We start from the raw sequence: 19,307 nt of genomic DNA on the forward strand, positions 1-19,307 counted from the left end.
GGAGGGGAACCTGGGAAAGGAGATATTGTAAATAAGAAAACATCTAATAAAAAAAATAGTAACAGCACTTTCACATAAATCCTTCCCCCCATAAAAAAAGAAGTTTTTAAATTGGCAAAACAATATTTCATACTGGCATTTTCCTGCCTTCTCTGTTGATCCTCACCCCTTACTTCTGTTCCCTTTCTCTTCCTCCTGGTCCTGTCCTCTGTCCAGTAGCTTTCTGCTTTCATATCAACACTTTTATTTTTTGAGTACCTACTGTGGCAGATTATTCCATACAATAGAGCTGTTGTCTCTACTCTTAATAACAACATGGCCATATATGGACCCATTTCCCTTATGAAAAAGCCTCGGCCCAAAGAGCCTACCACGTCTCTGCACGAGACACACACAGGGCTGATCCGTTTGCAGATCCATGTTTTACATCCATGTCTGTGTGATTTCAGGAAAACTACAACTTTTGATTGTTTTTTTTGTTTTGTTTTGTTTTGGTTTTTTTGTAAGTTAAAACACCTTTTTGAATATACATTGTGGACTGAAAGGAGAACATTTTTAAGATATAGAACCTTTAATATATGGGCAGCAGGGTGCTGTTCTTTTATGTGGTGTTCATAAACAAGGCATTGATTTATTCCTCATTTAACATAGATAGGCTTAACATCATTAAAAATTATTTGAAATAGTCAAGAGCCTGTATATGTGAGTATGTAAAGAATGCCAAGCTAAACATCTGGTAAGATTCCCACAGGCTGGCCGAAGGAATAAAGCCTCCCAGGGAAAGACTGAGAATTTACCTCAGAGTTAATCTCCAGGTACATACTCCCTGCATTTTGCTTCAGTCTTTCTTTGCACACTTTGTGTGTGTGTGTGTGTGTGTGTGTGTGTGTGTGTGTGTTTGTATCTGTGTGTGTCTGTGAGTGTGTGTATGTTGAAGGTAGCGTTCACATTTGTGGACCTGCTTGCAGAGGTCAGAGGTCAACATCCAGCATCTTCCTCTTACTTCTCTATCTTGACTTTTGAGACAGAGGCTCTTACTGTACCTGTCCTGGAGCTCACTACTTTGGCCATACTGGCTGTCTAGTGAGTTCCAGGGAATCCTCCTATGTCAGCCTTCCCAGATCTGGGGTTACAACTGCAGGCTGTGATGCCCATATTTTTTTTTTATGTGGATGTTGAGGATCTGAGCTGAGGTCTCTAGGCTTGAGCAGACCAATCCCTGACCCATCTACTGAGCCCTGACTTCACATTTTCTACAAATTATAATGCTAAGATAGGAGACAGGGACAGAAGGGAGATTCATTTTTCTCTTCTGAGCTCTGGCCAAAAGTATCAATAGCACTAACCCCGTGACACCTTTACCACAATTCTCTCAGTGTGGCTATGCCTACATTCTTGATGGCCCAGCATCTTGGAGCATGTGTGCTGGTGGGCAAAAAGAAGAATGCTGTGCAGTTTCTGTCTCCCAAGGGTAAATGAAATGTTGACATGAACGTAGCAGCAAGCTGTCCTGTGGTCTACAGTAACTTTCTACAGCATCGGGTATGTTCTTTGGCCTAATTGAGCAAAGCCAAGCCATACATTTAAAACTGTTTCACTTCATTTTTTGACAATTTTTCCTATCACATACATTTTGACAGTTTTTTTTTTCCTTTTGGAACCCTCCAGGTGTGTATGTTTTCAGTTGTGGATTAGCATGAAGGGATTTCCTTATGAAGGAATGTCACATTGGATGCTTGATTCTTTTGTGACTGACTTGCTTGGAAACACACCCTCTTTGGAGGCATCCAGGCTGCACTGGGTTTCTGTCTTAGTCAGGATTACTGTTACTGGGAGAAAGTACCAAGACCAAAAATTGCAAGTTTGGGAGGAAAGGATGTTCCGTCTGGAAGGAAGTCAGGACAGGAACTCCAACAGGACTAGGACCCTAAGGCAAAAGCTGATGCAAATGTCATGTAAGGAGTGGTGCTTACTGACTTGCTCATGCTGGCATGCTCAGCCTGCTTTCTCATAGAACCCAGAACCACCAGCCCATGATTAGCACCATCCATAATGGGCTGAGCCCTCCCCGTCCATCACTAATTAAGAAAATGCCATACAGCTGGATCTTATAGAAGTAATAATTGGTATTTCTTCCTTTCAGGTAATTCTAGGTTGTGTCACAGAAAATTATTCAGCACCTTGTCATATAAAAAAAAATCTAGATATTTCCAAAAGATCTTTTTTTTTTTTCCCTTTCTTCTATGTCTTAGGGTTTTATTGCTGTGAACAGATACCATGACCAAGGCAACTCTTACAAGAACAACGTTTAGTTGGGGCTGGCTTACAGGTACAGAGGTTCACTCCATTATCAAGGTGGGAGTGTGTCAGTGTCCAGGAACGCATAGTGCAGGAGGAGCTGAAAGTTCTACATCTTCATTTGAAGGCTGCTAGAAGACTGACTTCCAGGCAGCTATGGGAAGGTCTTAAAGCCCACACTCACAGTGACACACCTACTCCAGCAAGGCCACACCTCCTAATAGTGCCATTCCCTGAGCCAAGTGCATACAAGCCATCACTTTCTATGAGGCAAAACATCATGTCCACAAGATTTTCTTTTTTCGCTATAGCTTGCGGTCCTCTTGGCAGCAGGTATTCTTACCCATGTAAGTATTTGGTCTTTGCTTCTGCAGTTATCTTTGCCTTTGTGAGCCTATGTGAAGAGTAAGGTAGATGTATTATAATGTATGACACCTTTGTCCTAAGGCCAGCCATTGAGGCTTCTTTGGTTTTTTGTTTGTTCGTTTGTTTGTTTATTATTAGATATTTTATTTACATTTCAAATGATATCCCTTTTCCCTGTTTCCCCTCTGGGAAAAACCCTATTCCTTCCCCCTCCTCCTGGTCACCAAGCCCACCCTCTCCCACTACCCTGGTGCATAGAACCTTCACAGGACCATGGGCCTCTCCTCCCATTGATGACCAACTTGGCCATCCTCTGCTACATAAGCAGCTGGAGCCATGTCTCACCATGTGTACTCTTTGGTTGGTGGTTTAGTCCCTGGGAGCTCTGAGGGTACTAGTTAGTTCATATTGTTGTTCCTCCTAAGGAACTGCAAACCCCTTCAGCTTCTTGGGTCCTTTCTCTAGCTCCTTCATTGGGGACCCTGTGCTCAGTCCAATGGATGGCTGTGAGCCTCTACTTCTGTATTAGTCAGGCACTGTCAGAGCCTCTCAGGAGACAGCTATATCAGGCTCCTGTCAGGCAGCACTTGTTGGCATCCACAATAGTGTATGGATTTGGTGGCTGAATATGGGAAGGATTCCTAGGTGGGACAGTCTCTGGATTGTCCTTCCTTAGTCTCTCCTCCATAGTTTGTCTCTGCAACTCCTTCCTTGGTTATTTTGTTCCCCCTTCTAAGAAGAATCGAAGTATCCACACTTTGGTCTTCCTTCTTCTTGAGTTTCTTGTGGTTTGTGGATTGGGTATTCTGAGCTTCTGGGCTAATATCCACTTATCAGTGAGTGCATACCATGTGTTCTTTTGTGATTGGGTTACCTCACTCAGGATGATATTCTCCAGATCCATCCATTTCCCTAAGAATTTCATAAATTTATTGTTTTTAATAGCTAAGTAGTACTCCATTGTGTAAATGAACTCAAGAAGTTAGACTCCAAAGAACCAAATAACCCTATTAAAAATGGCGTGTAGAGCTAAACAAAGAATTCACCACTGAGGAATGCCAAATGGCTGAGAAGCACCTAAAGAAATGTTCAACATCCTTAGTCATCAGGAAAATGCAAATCAAAATAACCCTGAGATTCCACCTCACACCAGTCCGAATGGCTAGGATAAAAAACTCAGGTGACAGCAGATGCTGGAGAGGTTGTGGAGAAAGAGGAACATTACTTCATTGCTGGTGGGATTGCAAGCTGGTACAACCACTCTGGAAATCAGTTTGGTGTTCCTCAGGAAATTGGACATAGTACTACCAGAGGACCCAGCTATACCACTCCTGGGCATATACCCAGAAGATGCTTCAACATGTAGTAAGGACACATGCTCCACTATGTTCATAGCAGCCTTATTTATAATAGTCAGAAGCTGAAAAGAATCTTTCTGAAGGCTTCTTTCTGAAGGTTGGGTAATGGCATTTCCATTTCATTCTGAAAAGCTTCTAAGCTAAATAAATGCCAAAATGCATTATCTGTGAAGCCTAGCTTCAACATCTATAAAACACAATCAGGAAAGATTGGAAAAGCGAGAGCTAGTGAGCTGTGACACAGTATCTCCTTGTATTGTAAGAAGCTACACATATAGAGTCTAACAAACATGACTGCCCAAACATGAGCTCCACAACAACAATAACAACAATATTTACACTAGAGTGCATGGGAGGAGCCCGTCAGGCCTCAATCTTATGAAAAGAACTACAGACAACTAAAGAGGAGTACTTTAAGGAAGAGAAATAGCCTTCCCCAAAGAAGAACATGTGTACCAATTGATTATCCAACACCAATGATCAGCCCTGGAAACATACATACAATAACCTTACACATACCAAACACATTCTGTCTGTCTGTCTGTCTGTCTGTCTGTCTATTTATCTGTCTATCTACCTATCTATCTGTTTATATGCACAAATGTATGTATGTAACAAAACTTAATGAAGAAAAGATCATGAATTTGCAAGAGAGCATGGAGTATATGGAATGGTATGGAGGGAGGAAAGAGAAGGGTGAAGTGATATAATTATATTATGATCACAAAATAGAAAAGAAAGAATTAAAAATTGGCTGTAGTATTTAGGGCACTCTATGGGCCCAGTGAGAGCTAAAACATTTGTGCTATTTTGCAATCTCCATGGAGGGACACAGTATGCCTATGAATGGGTGTGCTCAGGCATAGGGAGACCACATAGTAACATTTCATGTCTTTCTCTATTGCTTCCCATCTTATTTACCTTATTCTTTGAGGGAATCTCTCACTGAACCTGGAGCTCTCTGATTGTGTTGACTGGCTTGACTGGCAGAGTAGTAACCCAGGAGATTTGCATCTCTTCCTTCTTCAGCTCTAGGGTTACTAGGATCCATGGCTAGCATTAATGTGGGCTCTAGTGGCTCTTCATATCCTTCATATTCACAGACTAAGCCATCTTCTTGTAGTTTGTTTCTGTGAAATGGGTGTAGGTAAGTGTGAGGGGCTCTTTGGTATACTGATGACCTTCGTTTATGGAGAGTTTGGAACTGAGAGGACCTGGAGATCTGTGTAAGAGTAGTATTTTAGGGAATATTTCAGACGTTGTCTAGGCTAGAGTCTGAGGTTGCTATTTATTGAAAACCCCATTAAGGGCCCAGGAAGCAGTTCAGATAGAACAATCTGCCTTGCCAACATCCTTATCCAGTGCCCAGAACATACATTAGGTAAAAACCACAGGGACATGTGCTTGTAACCCCAGCGGTAGGTTTCTTTGAGGATTGCTGGCCATCGAGCCTCAGCACTTTGTGAGTTTGAAGTAGTAGTAGAGTAAGATATATCTCAGAAACTTAACATGGGTGATACCTGAGAAACACAAGCTAAAGCATGCCTTACCTCCTCACAAAGGTGCACACATACTCAGGCATGCACCTGCACCTCCCATGTGCTTTCTCAGTAAAATGACACCAAGATTCCATCTTACCCTAAATGTAATGGCAATCGTTAAGAAATCAAATCACAAATGATAGTGAGGGCAAAAAGACCCTTTATATGCTGCTGGTAGAAATGTGAACTAGTCCAGCCACTGTGTAAATCTAGAGCCTTTTCAACACCTCAAAGTGGATCTATCATGTGACCCAGATACCCAGGGTCTCAGAGATACTTGTACATCCATGTTTCTTGCAGTACTCTTTCACAGTACGCAAGTAATGGAGGTGTCTAAAGCCAATTGTAGGCCCATGGCAGCAATACAGGGTGACATTGTTTGATTTCAAAACAAACTGTAGGCACATTACTGTAATCCGGAATGAAGTTGTGTGATTTCAAGAAGATGAGTACAACTGGAGCCAATCATACTGAGTAAACCATGCCCATTTCAGAAAGACGAATACTATATATTCATCTCATTGTTTTGCTCCTATATTCATTGTCTATAGCTATATGAGATCATGCATGTATATATAAAGAAATCCTAGAGAAACAGGGGGTAAAACAGGAGGAGAGGCGCAAGAAAAGAAAGAGAAGGGTATGAGAGAAAATATGCTACAACACAATTACATTGTGTTGATACAATGTAAACCTGGGTCAAATTATATTATTATTATTATTATTATTATTATTATTATTATTATTATTATACCACACTCACTGTCTTCCTCCTAGTCATACCCTCCCACATTTCTTCCACTCTTTTACCCTCCCATTATTCTCTGAGTTGGTGGACCTTCCCCCTTGGTATCTCCCCACCCTGGCACATCAAATCTCTGTTAGGCTAGGCACATCCTCTCTCACTGAGGCCAGACAAAGCACTCAGCTAGAAGAACATATCCCATGTGTAGGCCACAGCTTCTGGGATAGCCACTACTCTAGTTTCTTAGGACCTACAGGAAGATCAAGCTGCACTTCTGCTTCATGTGTGTGTGTGTGGCGGGGGGCTAGGTCCAGCTCATGTCTGGTTTTTGATAAATGGTTCAATCTCTGAGAGCCCTAAGGGTCCAGGTTAGTTGACTCTGTTGTTCTTCCTATGGAGTTCCTATCCCCTTAGGATCTGCAATCCTTCCTCCTGTTCTTCCATATGAGTTCCCAAGCTCCATCCACTGTTTGGCTGTGGTTATCTGCTTTTGTATGTGTGTGTCAGCTGCTGGGTAGAGCTTCTCAGAGGACAGGCATGCTAGACTCCTGTCTGCAATCATAAGAAAGTCTTATTTATAGATTGGTGCTTTCCCATGGGATGGGTCTCAATCAAGTTTGGCTGGTTATTCTCTCAGACTCTGCTTCATCTACTTTGCCTGCATTTCTTGTAGACAAGATAAATTTTGGGTGGAAAGTTTTGTGGGTGGGATGGTATCTCTATTGTTCCACCATGGTTCCTGCCTAGCTACAGGAGGTAGCCTCTTCAGTTCTCATAAAAAATTTTTAATTTAATTAATAATTTCATCAATAAATATCCCTTGTGCCCTTACTCTTTCCAGGACTTTTATTATAAAGGAATGTTGGATTTTGTTTGCAAAGGCCTTTTATGCATCTTGTGAGATGACCACTTGGTTTCTAAATTTTAGTTTTAATTTGGTGGAGTCTGTGTGTTGATTTGCATGTGGAGCCATTTCTGCATCTCTGGGGAAAAGGAGGATCAGATCAGATTCACTTGCAAAGATTTCACTGACTTGTTCTTGCATCTGTGCTCATCTGAGATGTTGGCCTATAACTCCTTGAGTCTTTGCCTGGCTTGGAGACTGGAGTGTTATTATTACTGAAAATAGCATTTGGAAAAATACTACTTTTATATCACTGGTTGTTATAAATCTGGTTATATTATTATCTATATTTGAGAGTTCTTCTATATCTAGACATTCACTCATTTCTTTTAGGTGTTCCATTTTGGTGGAATATAGAATTTTAAAACATGACTTTACGAGTCTCTGCATTTCCTCAGTGTGTGTTGTAATCACCTCTCCTTTCATCTCTAATTTTGTTGATTTGGGTCATTTCTCCTACTTATGGTCAATTTGGCCAACAGAGTAATAGTCTTCGTAATTTTAAAATTAATAATTATAGAAAATCATGGGTATAGTCAAAAGATAAATGTATTCTGTGAGTTTTACTTGAATTGAACAGTGTTTTATGTCTTGAGGGTGAAATATTACACTAAATTTATTACTAATATATTTTGTAGTTTTCTCACAGATCTCTTACTATGCATTAGAGAAATATAAAAAGTTTTAGGGTGATTATTGCCTGGTGAATTACAAAGTTATTTAGGTTTTTCACTTAGGGTTCCTTAGGATTCGCTTAGATTTTCCTTAGACTAAACTATAAAACCAAAGGAAACATTTCCATACATCAGTTAGTTACTTTTATTTTCTACTTTAATCTAAGTTTCATGTAGTTTGTTTTATATTACCTCAACGGATACTATGAATTAATCTCTTAAGTTTACTAATTAGTGCTGCTTGGTGTAATCTAATAATCAGGAGATTTGGCAGAAAATCTGACTCTTGGATTTCTATAGGAACACTAATTTTTAAACTGAGACAGGAGATTATTATTAGAGTGGAAATATCATACTCTACTTGGTACAACATTTGTTGGTGAATTTGGGCTCTGTTCCCAGAAATGTTAAATTACCTTGGTTAGTTTTCTGCTTCATCCTGTGCTTCAATTTCCACTTTTTTTTTCTTAATTTTTTTCTTGGGCCTTTTGCCAATATCAACTAGTAAATGTGTACTTTAAGATTTGACGAGAGAGACATAGTAAATTGCCTCAGTTATAAAAATAAATACATCAAAATTGAGATTATCCACACTGTGATTTTTCTCCTGGAAACCTTTAATCCCACGAGAGCTTCTTCAGTGGCTCCTTGGCACAAATGCCTCGTGACAAATTTGCCCTGTTTCAGCCTAAGACATGCATGGGAAGCAGATTAGTATTAATGAAATTTTAATGAATCCACCTGATATAAAATACAATATAGTATTCTACAGAGTGTCACTCCCCCAAACTCCCCCCCCCAAAAAATTCAGAGAACATATTTCTAGGTTTTGATGACCTATTTCGTCTGTGATCATCTGAATATCAAAACCAAAAAAGGCTTCACCAGATGTTTTGAGTAAGCTGACACGCATCGACAGTTATTGGCGTAAAACTAGGCCACAGTGATTTAATGGATGATCTGCCTACCATTCTTATAGTATGCAAAACACAATGTTAAATGTATTTCGTTGAAGAGTGAAAAGCTCATTTACACTTATCCTCTAACATTTGAGCCATACTTGTGGGATGCTGTATTTGTAGTGTCCTAGTTAGGGTTCCTATCGCTATGATTAAATATCATGACCTAAAGTTCATTGGGGGGGAAAGGGTCTATTTGACGTACTCTTCTACACCATGGTCCATCACTAAAGGAAGGAAGGGCGAGATATCAAGAAGGTTTGATACCTGGAGGCAGGAGCTGATTCAGGAGCCATGAAGGGATGCTGTTTCCTGTCATGCTCAGCCTGCTTTCTTACAGAACCCATGATTACCTACCCAGGGATGGCACCACCCAAAATGGGCTGGGCCCTCTCCCATCAATCACTAATTAAAAAATACCCTACAGGGTTGCCTACAGCCTGGTGCGTTTTTTTCCAGGTGAGCCTCGCCCTACCCAGGTAACTCTGGCTTGTGTGGAGATGACTTAAAACTAGCCAGCACAGAGAGCAACTGAAACATGACACCTGTGCAGTTTCTGAGACTTGGTCTTTGGAGTGGGGCAAGTATGCCCACTGAAGTTAAAGTTCATGGGTACTCCAACCGCTGCCCCCGAACCTTTGGCCTGAAATAGCTAAACATCATTTCACAGTTGACCTATGGCAATTTACACTTTTTTCTTTGTCTTTTTTTTTTTTTCCCACAGCTGTTGTGAACTTGGATAACTCTGTGGTGGACCTGGAGACCCTTCAAGCCCTCTATGAGAATGTGAGTAGGAGCAGTTCTCTCTGTGTGATCTGCTCAGGACATGCGTATTTTCACACATGAACTGGGCTGCTTTAGTGTCCTCCAAGGAAGCTTAGTCTCCATGCAGCGAACTTAGTAGGTAGCGCTTCCTAATACTTTCAAGGAACGTATTGGGCAAATGTATGTTTTCAAGGCTGACTCGAAAGGCGTTTCCTAGGAAGTTGTTCCTATTTCCTCTTCTGAAATGATAGCAGCGTTTGTGCAGGCACTGACTTGAGCCAAGCTCTGCTCTTGTCCATTTTGCAGATATTGAATACTTTGCTAGTTTTCAGGCTTTCAAAGTACACTAATTTTGCATATGTTAATATTTGATGCAGGACAAACTTAGACATGCAGACTCTCTGCCTAATTTCTTTTTAAAACATCTTTTGCACAGCTTTACAGTTTTTAATCTTCGATTTGAAACTGATAGGTTTTTTTTTTACATATTCATGATATACAAAATGATGTCATGATTTATCAAGGTGAAATGAGTCTAGTTAATGTGTCCATTAAGTCAAATCCTTAGCTTTTGTGGTAAGAACATGGGGAACATTTAATCTTTTAGCAACTTTACAACCTAAGTGTATTTACTACACTTTGAAATGCATCTCAAAAAGCCTTCATTCCTCCATCTTAACTGAGGGTTTGTATCCTTCACTTAGGCTCCTCCCTCTGCTCCTAGCTCTGCTCTGGGAACCTCTGCTTATGCTCTATTTCTCAAAGTTTAACATTTAGCTTCTACATTAAGGACAAATGTTTGTCAGGGTCTTTTTTATGCATGATTTATTTTATTTTGCATAAGACTCTCAAACTCCATCTATATTGCATCAAATAACAAATTTCTTTCTTTTTAAGGCTGACAAATATTGATGTGTGTGTGTGTGTTAGTGACAGTTTTATTTATTGATCTGTTAGACACAGCATGATGCTATTAATTTCGGTATTATGAACAGTAGTGCAGCGACCACAGGGCAGCAGACAGGCCTCCTGCACATACTGGTGTAAGTCTTTTGAGTCAGTCTGTAGAAGCCAACCTGATCGTTCATGTGATGACTTCAGACTTGATCTCTTAGGAACATCCATGCAGTTTGCCCATTATGGCGGTTCTAATTCATACCAGCACAAACAATATTTGGTATATACAGACTTTCTTCTTTTTACACTTTGTTATTCTGTAAGATGTGGATTCAGTTTGTATTTCTCCGATGACTAGTGATGCTAAACATATGACTGTTGAATAGTTCTGTCTCTTGAGAACTGTTTATTAAAGATCCTCAGTCCATTTCTTAACTGGATATTTTGTTTTCTTCTGTTTAACTGCTTGAGTTTCTTATACATTTTGTATGTTAACTCTACCACATTTAGACATTACTTCATAGTATGTGTCCCTTGATGATTAATAAATGATAGTCATTAGTAGTTTTGCCTGGTAACTTTTATACTATTAATAATTTTTTTTTTTACCATACTATCATTGCGGATTCCCTACATTCCGATTATGACTCCATTGAGTTCTGTGCCTGTCTGAGAGGAAGTGTCATTAGGTAGCCCAGCGGACCTTAATCCCTCAGAGATCCGCCCACCTCCTCTGCCCAAGTACAGTGCTAAGATTAAAGGAAAGCATCTTCATACACCTTGTTTTCATATCTCCTTCATTTCTGAAACATGGGTTTTGGGTTAAAGTATTATCAAATGGCTCCTTCTCCTCCTCTTTCTCGCCATTTTGAAGATTTCATATTGCGCTTTACAGACCAACAGGGCTTATCCAAAGGCTCTGCTGAGAGTCATGGTGAGACTTCTGTTTCAGGGTTTTTGTTTCTTTTACACTTATTTACTCACTTGTGTGTGTGTGTGTGTGTGTATGTGTGTGTGTGTGTGTGTGTGTGTATGCATGAGCACTCATGCATGTCACTGCTTATGTGTAGAGTCCACAGCACAATTTATAGGATTAAGTACTTTCTACCATTAGATTTCTGGGGATCAAATCTAGGTCATCATGCAGCGAGTGTGTTGACCTACTGAGCCTTCTCACCACCCTGTTGTATGTTTCTAATATTTTTCTACTCTAAGATTTCCTCCTATGGATTTGCTTTTAGTTTGATATTTTTTTTTATCTTAGGGAGCTCCTTTTTTGATTTTGATTTGACTGGAAGTCTCCAATCCTCCTGTATTTGGATATTGGCTTCTTTCTTCAGATTAGCGATTATTTCAGTAAATATGCTTTGTCGTTCTTTTTAGTTTGTTTGGTCTTGAATTTTTACCAACCACTGGTTAAAGCTCTTGATGGCATTCTTTAACTCTTGGAGATTCCTTTATTCCTTTTTTTCTTTCCCTTTTGTTCCTAATTGAAACCAGTACCTCAAAACTGATTATTCAATGAAGATCTTGTTTTTGAAGCAGCCTATAGCAATCTTCATCTACTTGGGTTTTTTGTTTTGTTTTATTTATTTTTTTCTTTCTTTAGGTTTTTTTTTTTTCAAAAATATTATTTTTAGTTCTGTGTCAGAAATTTTGATTTCTTTGTATATTATTTATCTGTATAGGCTTGTCATTCATTGGACTTTAAAGAAACTATTCTAAACATTGTTGTCATTTCTTAGATCTCTTTTTTTGGGGAGGGGGTGTCCATTATTAAAGCTTCATTCATTACTTTTAAAAGAGTTTTGTTTTCATGCTTTCTGGTTCTGCATGTTTTCTTGTGTCACTGTTTAGCTCATTATTGTAGACATCTACCTGGAAATGCCCCTGGGCCATCTCAGTTTGATTGATTATTGTGGTCCTTCCCTTTCTTCTTGGTGTTGTGCCTGGACAGCTGCTGCTCAGTCTCTACAACTCTGCAATCACCTCTGGTTGGGCCAGAACACAAGGCCGACACCCCAGCCAGATGGTACCATTGTTTTTGTTTGGCACTTCAGTGGCATTAGTTAATACGCCGGGGCTTAACAGAGATTCTTTATGCGTAACTACTACGTGGTAGTACATTACACCCCAGTTGTCAGATGAGAACATCTCTGTACACATACAGTTCACATTGCTTTCATTCTGACAGAGTCGAAATTAAATGACAAATCCTATTTAAGGTGTGTATACTCTTACACCCTTTCAGGGGTGAACTTTCTTAATATGCTTTTATCTTTGCATGTTTTTCTTTCCCCGTCATCTGTAAAGGACATGCTGTTGCTGGATAGAGACTTGTGAACTAACAATTTATTTCAGCATAGTGGAAATGGACATTTATCTCTGGCCTCCATAGCTTCTGGTGTGGAGTCTCCCATCATCCGCTGTTTGTGAGCTAAGCTGTCTCCTCCTCCTTGTTGCTATTACAGGCTCCTTTACATCTTGTTTAATCAGATTCATTATGATATAGCTGCCAGTTTTCTCTGTAATCACTTTCAGGGTATTTGATGAACTTCCTGAGTCTGTGTGATCCTGTGTCTTTTCATGTTTACGATTTTTCATTTTTTAACCTTTTACCTGCAAGGCTATTTTTGCACTATTTTCCCAATCCTCGTTTTATGCTGTATAAGGCTGACATGCTACAGCTGTGGTATTTTGCACAAGTTCCTGAAATTCAGTCCATCATTAAGTTTTCAGTATGTTTTGTTACTGTTCACCGTATTAGGTACTTATATTGTCTTTGCTCATCTGTTCAAACCTGTCACTAAAAAGGGGTGATTTTTAGTTTATCAGTTTATATTCTAGAATTTTTAACTTATTTTTCAATAATCAGATATTTTAAAATATTTTTAAACTTTGATCACTTTTCATTCAAATTTAGTAACCAAGCAGTAAGCCAGAAAAGAAAAAAGAAATGACACATAAACACTTCTAAAAGATAACCCCATGGTCCATCAAGAAATTTCTGCCTTACAGTGAGACTCTGTCTTCATAATAGAGAAAGAAAAAAGAAAAACTACATTAGGAGCTGGAACTTATAAAAATGCTTACATTTTTAAGACATCTCCAAAGAGAAATTGGTAGACACTATAGAGACAGTTCAAAGAGAAATAGACATGTCTTTCTAAGAACCATCTGAAAAAGCTTGCATTCTTAAAAAGCAACAGGCAAAATAAAGTAAGACATCAGCCAGATACGTTTTCGTAAACCTCCAATCAAGAATTAAGCTGGCCTTTTAATGCCAAGAAAAAAATAAATGTGAAGAAGTCAAAAGCAAGTACGCTCTGTATACTTTATTGTACCAGCCCTGTGAAGACAATCTGGCACACTCTAATGGAACTGAAGACGCACTGAGCATGCAATTCAGGAATTCTACCCTTCATGCTACATTCTCAGCAGACTGCCAAACAACAAACATATTTGTAGGTTCGGCACATGGATCTACTCATACGTGTCTGCTATCTGAATGCAACTCCAAGACAAATTGACCTAGACCAGAAGAATTATGAGAATTTTAAAATAACGTTTCAAGCTATTAAACTTTAGAACAATTTGTTTCATGTGCGAAGACCTGCCCACCCTGTCTCCCTGCTCCCCTTTGCTGTATGTGACTCTAAATACAAATACAGTGAACAGAAAACCAATATCATATTATCATTATGCAATTAGTGTGGAATAATATTTTCCATATGAAGCAATGTGTTTGCCCTTGTTGGTCTTTCTATGACTTGAGAAAACCAGAAAAACAAGTAGAAAGAAGAAAATATTTCCTTTTCCATTCCTGGAAAGTAGCTGAGCCTTTTGTGTGCTATGGCTGTGCTTCCCCTCCTGCAAGTGATCCTTGGGGACCTGATATTTCATGGTCACGAAGACAATTTGCTTTGTCTTAGCTGAGGCAGGCTCCTAATGGGAACCCATGTGGCCGAGGTGCTCATATTTGTAATGTAGTCTCTACTCTTTCATATTTTTGATGACTGCTATTCTTCCATCTCATCCTGTAGCATTCCCTTTGATTAATTTTAAGGAGGAGCTTGCTAGTAGTGAACTCCCACAGCTTTTATCTGCCCACATCCTAATTTCTATTTCACTTTGGTGGAACTGATTATCTTCTGAACAGAAGGGCCCACCGCTTCCTCACCTCTCAGTTATATGAGGTGAAATGTTCTGATAATCTTTCAGAGGGTCTTTCTGTATTATCTGTTGCTTCTCTTCTCCACTGGTGAGATTTTCTGTACCAAAGTTTGATTATTATGTATTTTTGTGTGGGTCTCTTTGTTTTAATATATCACCATACCCAGACACATGAAGGGATGATGAATCTTGAGAACCAATTTCTGTGGATTTAGGATCACTGTGGAAACAGTGGGCATCCTGCTAAGGAATTTCTGTATTGAATTGACTGAGGTGGGAAGACACACCCACCTATGAGAAGTACCAATCCATGGCCTGGGATCCTGAACTTCTTAGAAAGGAGAAGACCAGCTGAGCATGGACATTCATCAGTATGTTTCCTGACATGGATACAAGATGATCAGCTGCCTCACGCTTCTCCTGTCGTGACTTCACCCACCATGATGGGCTGAGCAGTGAGCCAAGATAAATCTTTCCTCTCTTTTGTCAGATATTTTGTCCCATCCATAAGTAAGTAACCAATAAGTGTGGTGACTTGAGGCAGAGTCTAAACTTGAAAGTTATATAATATGTACATATATGTATTTATCATATAAATATGTCTTTCATACACATATAATACACACACACCCATATATGTATGTGTGTGTGTTGAAAACTAGTTGAGGAAAAGTAGGTCAGTATTGATTTTTCAGAATACTGAACTTGCCTGATGGCAGAGAAAAGAACAAACATGGAATCGTGTTTCTAAAGAAGTAAAGAAGTTTGTTCAGCTTGAGGATATCACTTTAGGAGAGAAGGAAAAATCCTTTCTGAGTGCTTTAAGAGAATTTCTCATGTGAGGTCTGGAGAGCTAGATCAATGTCCAACGTGTACCTGAAGACTTTTTAGCATCATCCTGCCTTTAGTAGCTTTCTCTCTTATGATTGAGGAAGAGGATGCCAGGCAGGCATGTCACACACATTGTTTGTAGGGGAGGGCAGCGTAGGTGACAGCCCCTAGGAGTTAGTTCGAAGACCATGTCCTCTCTTGTCCCTTCAAGTGTCATTATGACTATTCTAACCTTACACGGAACTGAGCTTTTTGGATGTTTATTTTCAACGTGTTCATCAAATTTGGCCAAGGTTAACCTATTGGTTTTCGGGTTTTCTCTCTGCTCCTTTCTTCCTGCATTCAAGCATTGTACATCTTAACTCTTTGGGTCCCATTTTCCATGTCATCCTTTCTTTTTTCTTAAAGCTTCCTTCTTTTCCTCGTATCTGTTAACCTTCTATACCCCTAAAACCAAGGCTGTGGGCACTTTCTTCTGCTGACTCTCATCTGCCCGTCTTTGAATACCTCTAGTGGAACCTTCCTCTTTGATTCTTCACTTTTCAGCACCAGGATTTTCTTTTCATTTCTCTTTTAGAGTTTCTGTTTCTTTATTGGTGCTGTCATTTTGGCTGCACGTCATTTTCTTGACTTTTCATCTCTTTCTTTGAGATGTTTAAAAATTCTTCTCATACACAGTATCTAACGACTGACCACCTTCTGTCTTTGAATAGCACACAGTTTCCTGTTTCTTGAACATTTGTTTGATTATTTTTTATTTAGAATCGGATAGTGCAGTAATGCAGATCACTCCTTGGTGTTCGCTGTTTTGGTTTTGGCCTTGTTTACTTTGATTGGAATGGATGGTCTTGGTACTAATAATCAGACCGGGATGGCTTTTAGATTATTTCTGAGCTCACAGCCTTATTCTGGAAACGTGTGAGCTCTTTCTGATTTTTCCCTTGGTTATACATGCTGGCTCTCAGAAAATGAAAAGGAGAGATGAGGGTTATGGAAACAAATTATGATTCTTTAAAGCACTTGGAATTTATCTCAGCAAGTAAGGCACTGTACAGGTGAGATGCAATGATTGCCTCCCCTTTTTACGTTTCTTTATAATCAATTGTAAGATAAGATACGATGATCCAACCACAGAGCATCAACACCTGGAGCATAGAGTCCCTTTCTGTGATTTGTAAGTTGGGTTGACCAGGTTCACCCAACTTAAAGCCGAGTTCTTTCTCTGGAAGTTGCAAACTTGAAACAGATCCAAGAGTCCTAAGAGGATGCATCAAGAAAATTCTGCTATTACTAGTTTTGTCTAGGTGAGAACTTTGATTTCTGATACTTCATGCTATGTTTTGTTTCCAGAACCCCCTTGAAATGTTAAGATTTAAAGCTAAATATTCCATTAAAATATATTTGAAAATATTAGCCTTTATATCATGAGGCACACTTCTTACTAGTGTTTCAAATCCCTTGTCTATTATTTGAGCATCTATGTGTCATCTTGTGGCTTGCATCAGATAATTGTATTTTCCTGAGAGTTGATCTCATTTTCCTGTGCCTTTGGTATATTGGATAATTTTATACTTGTATCTTAGGTGATATTTATGCATGTATCTCATTATTCTCTGCACAAAATATAACACTTAAATGAAATCAGTATTCTTTCTGTGGTTCTTTACATTAAGAAGAATTTTAATTTATTTTTAAATACCTGATGTCTAGGATTAGCTTTCAGCAGCAGATTCAGTGAAACACTATTGTTTTGTATCCCATATTGAAGAACCTACTACATCATTGAGAATCAATTGAAGATGAAAATAAAACATGGTGTCTGAGGAGATGGCTGAGTGAATAGGCATATTTACTGTGTAAATGTGAGGACCAGAGTTCACTAGAACCTGTGTAAATGCAAGGTGTACATAGTAACCACGTGTAATTCCAGAAGGCACAGAAGTACATTGCTAGAGCTAAGAGCAAACTGGCTAGTTAGACTAGTCATCTCTGAGAACTGTAGGTTCAGTTGAGAGAACCTGCCTCAAGGAATACGGTAGAGACTAGTCAGAGAGCACTCTTATCACTGACTTTAAGCTATGCATGGCCACTCATCTGTATATGAACTTGCATGCACACATGCACATGTGAACAAGCATACAGTCATACATGTACACTACATACACTACTTTTTAAAATATCTGTATTTTAAAAATAGCCTTTAGATATATCTAACTAAGTGATCATTTTTTTCAAGCGGAAGATGTCTTTAACCGAATCTTTCCTTCAATTAGTTAGACTAATATGGAAAGTAGTATATAATTTTAATAAATCTACAATAGGACAATTACAATATATCCAGATTTGTACAAATATATATTATGAAGTATCATGAGATATGCATATTATGCAGGCTTTAACATCATAATATAGTGTGTGTCTCTGGATGTATTGTGTGTCTGTGTGTGAGTCTGTGCGTTCATTAGTGTATTCCGGGCTGAAGCCAAAGATTAGTATTGAGATGTCTTCTTGAATTGCTTTCCAATCTGCCAGTACAAGTTCAAATGGAAAACAAAAGCCAGGGAATAATACAAACAGTAAAATTTATCATAATAGATACCACGCGATAAGAGAATACAGAATTAAAATGGCAGCTCTCATTATACTTTGGGACTTAGCAAGCATACCTAGGGAAGGAAGGACAAATGTTGGAGAGAGTCCTTCAAGACCGTGAGCAGAACGCACTGGGGAAGGTATGATCGTAACCTATTAGTCTGTCTAGTCCGCTGTGAAACTAGGTAATCATTAAACAAGCTTTCCTGTAGTAGGTAGATAGACTCATGAACACTCTTGTAAGAGTCGGCATGCCTAAAGCTTAGAGTATGTTTATAGAGTCTAGGAAACAAACCTCAGGGGCCAGCTAGTCCCCGGAAGGTTTAGGACAAGTGCAACTGGTCAGGAAGTTTAGGCCATAGGTGCAAGGCTACTACCAAGCCCTGCACAATGAGTGTGCTGTGGGGGTCGTGCCAGGGTACACTCACATGTCCTCTGACACCATTACTGCTGGTCAGTACAGAAGACGAAAAAAAGTAGACAGTTGTACGTAGGAGTGGGAAGATATCCCTCCCCTGCTTTTTGACGCAGCTTCTCTAGCGCCTCCTACTGGCCGAACCTAATTCCCTATCTTTCATCTCAGAGTAGGTCCCAGAAAGTAAATTGGGAGGTGAGCAGCAGTAAGTGGCAGAAATGACAGAGAGAGGATTGAGGTTTGGAGGAATATAGTCTTAACTTGCATGGAAGTCCTATGTGACTCCATGTGACACAACGGATTGCTATGAAGGGTCCCTGGGAGGAGTGGGGGGAGGGGCAGTCACCATGCATATGCTTTGTCTTGGCATAGATTCTCTTTGGAAATCTTTTAAACTTTATTGTGGTGGCTTACTTATAATACTTAACTCAAATAAAGCTCCCCGAGTATTTTTTATGTGTGTATGACCATCTGAACAGGCTTCATTGTGTCTTACTAGTAAGGACATTGGAAGGGCGTGCAAATTTTATCTAGAAGAAAGTAATGTTTTAATTCCACTTTGCCATAAATATGTGAGAGGTAATCTTTCATAGCATTCCATTACTTACCCTTGGGGACAAAATAATATAAAGCTAATGTGAGCGCCTTCTCGTAAATATACTTTCTCTTTTGCCAGCTGCTTAACTGCCAATGGACGGTTTTAACGTCGTCGTATTTGATCTCTCTGAAACAGATGGAAGTATTTGCTATCCGAACCTTATTTAGAATGTAATCTTTTTTTTTTTTTTT

General features: G+C 39.3%; 1 protein-coding gene across 1 annotated transcript in view; it reads left to right on the forward strand.

Moving 5' to 3' along the window:
• Fmn2 (formin 2) overlaps positions 1-19,307 on the forward strand; it is a 334,557-nt gene that overhangs the window by 168,856 nt on the left and 146,394 nt on the right. The window contains exon 9 of the mRNA XM_031379313.1: positions 9,570-9,631. Within this exon, the coding sequence (XP_031235173.1) occupies positions 9,570-9,631 (62 nt within the window). The remainder of the gene's footprint in view (positions 1-9,569; positions 9,632-19,307) is intronic.

Source organism: Mastomys coucha, unplaced genomic scaffold (genome assembly GCF_008632895.1).
Source record: "Mastomys coucha isolate ucsf_1 unplaced genomic scaffold, UCSF_Mcou_1 pScaffold1, whole genome shotgun sequence".
Taxonomy (NCBI): Eukaryota; Metazoa; Chordata; class Mammalia; order Rodentia; family Muridae; genus Mastomys; species Mastomys coucha.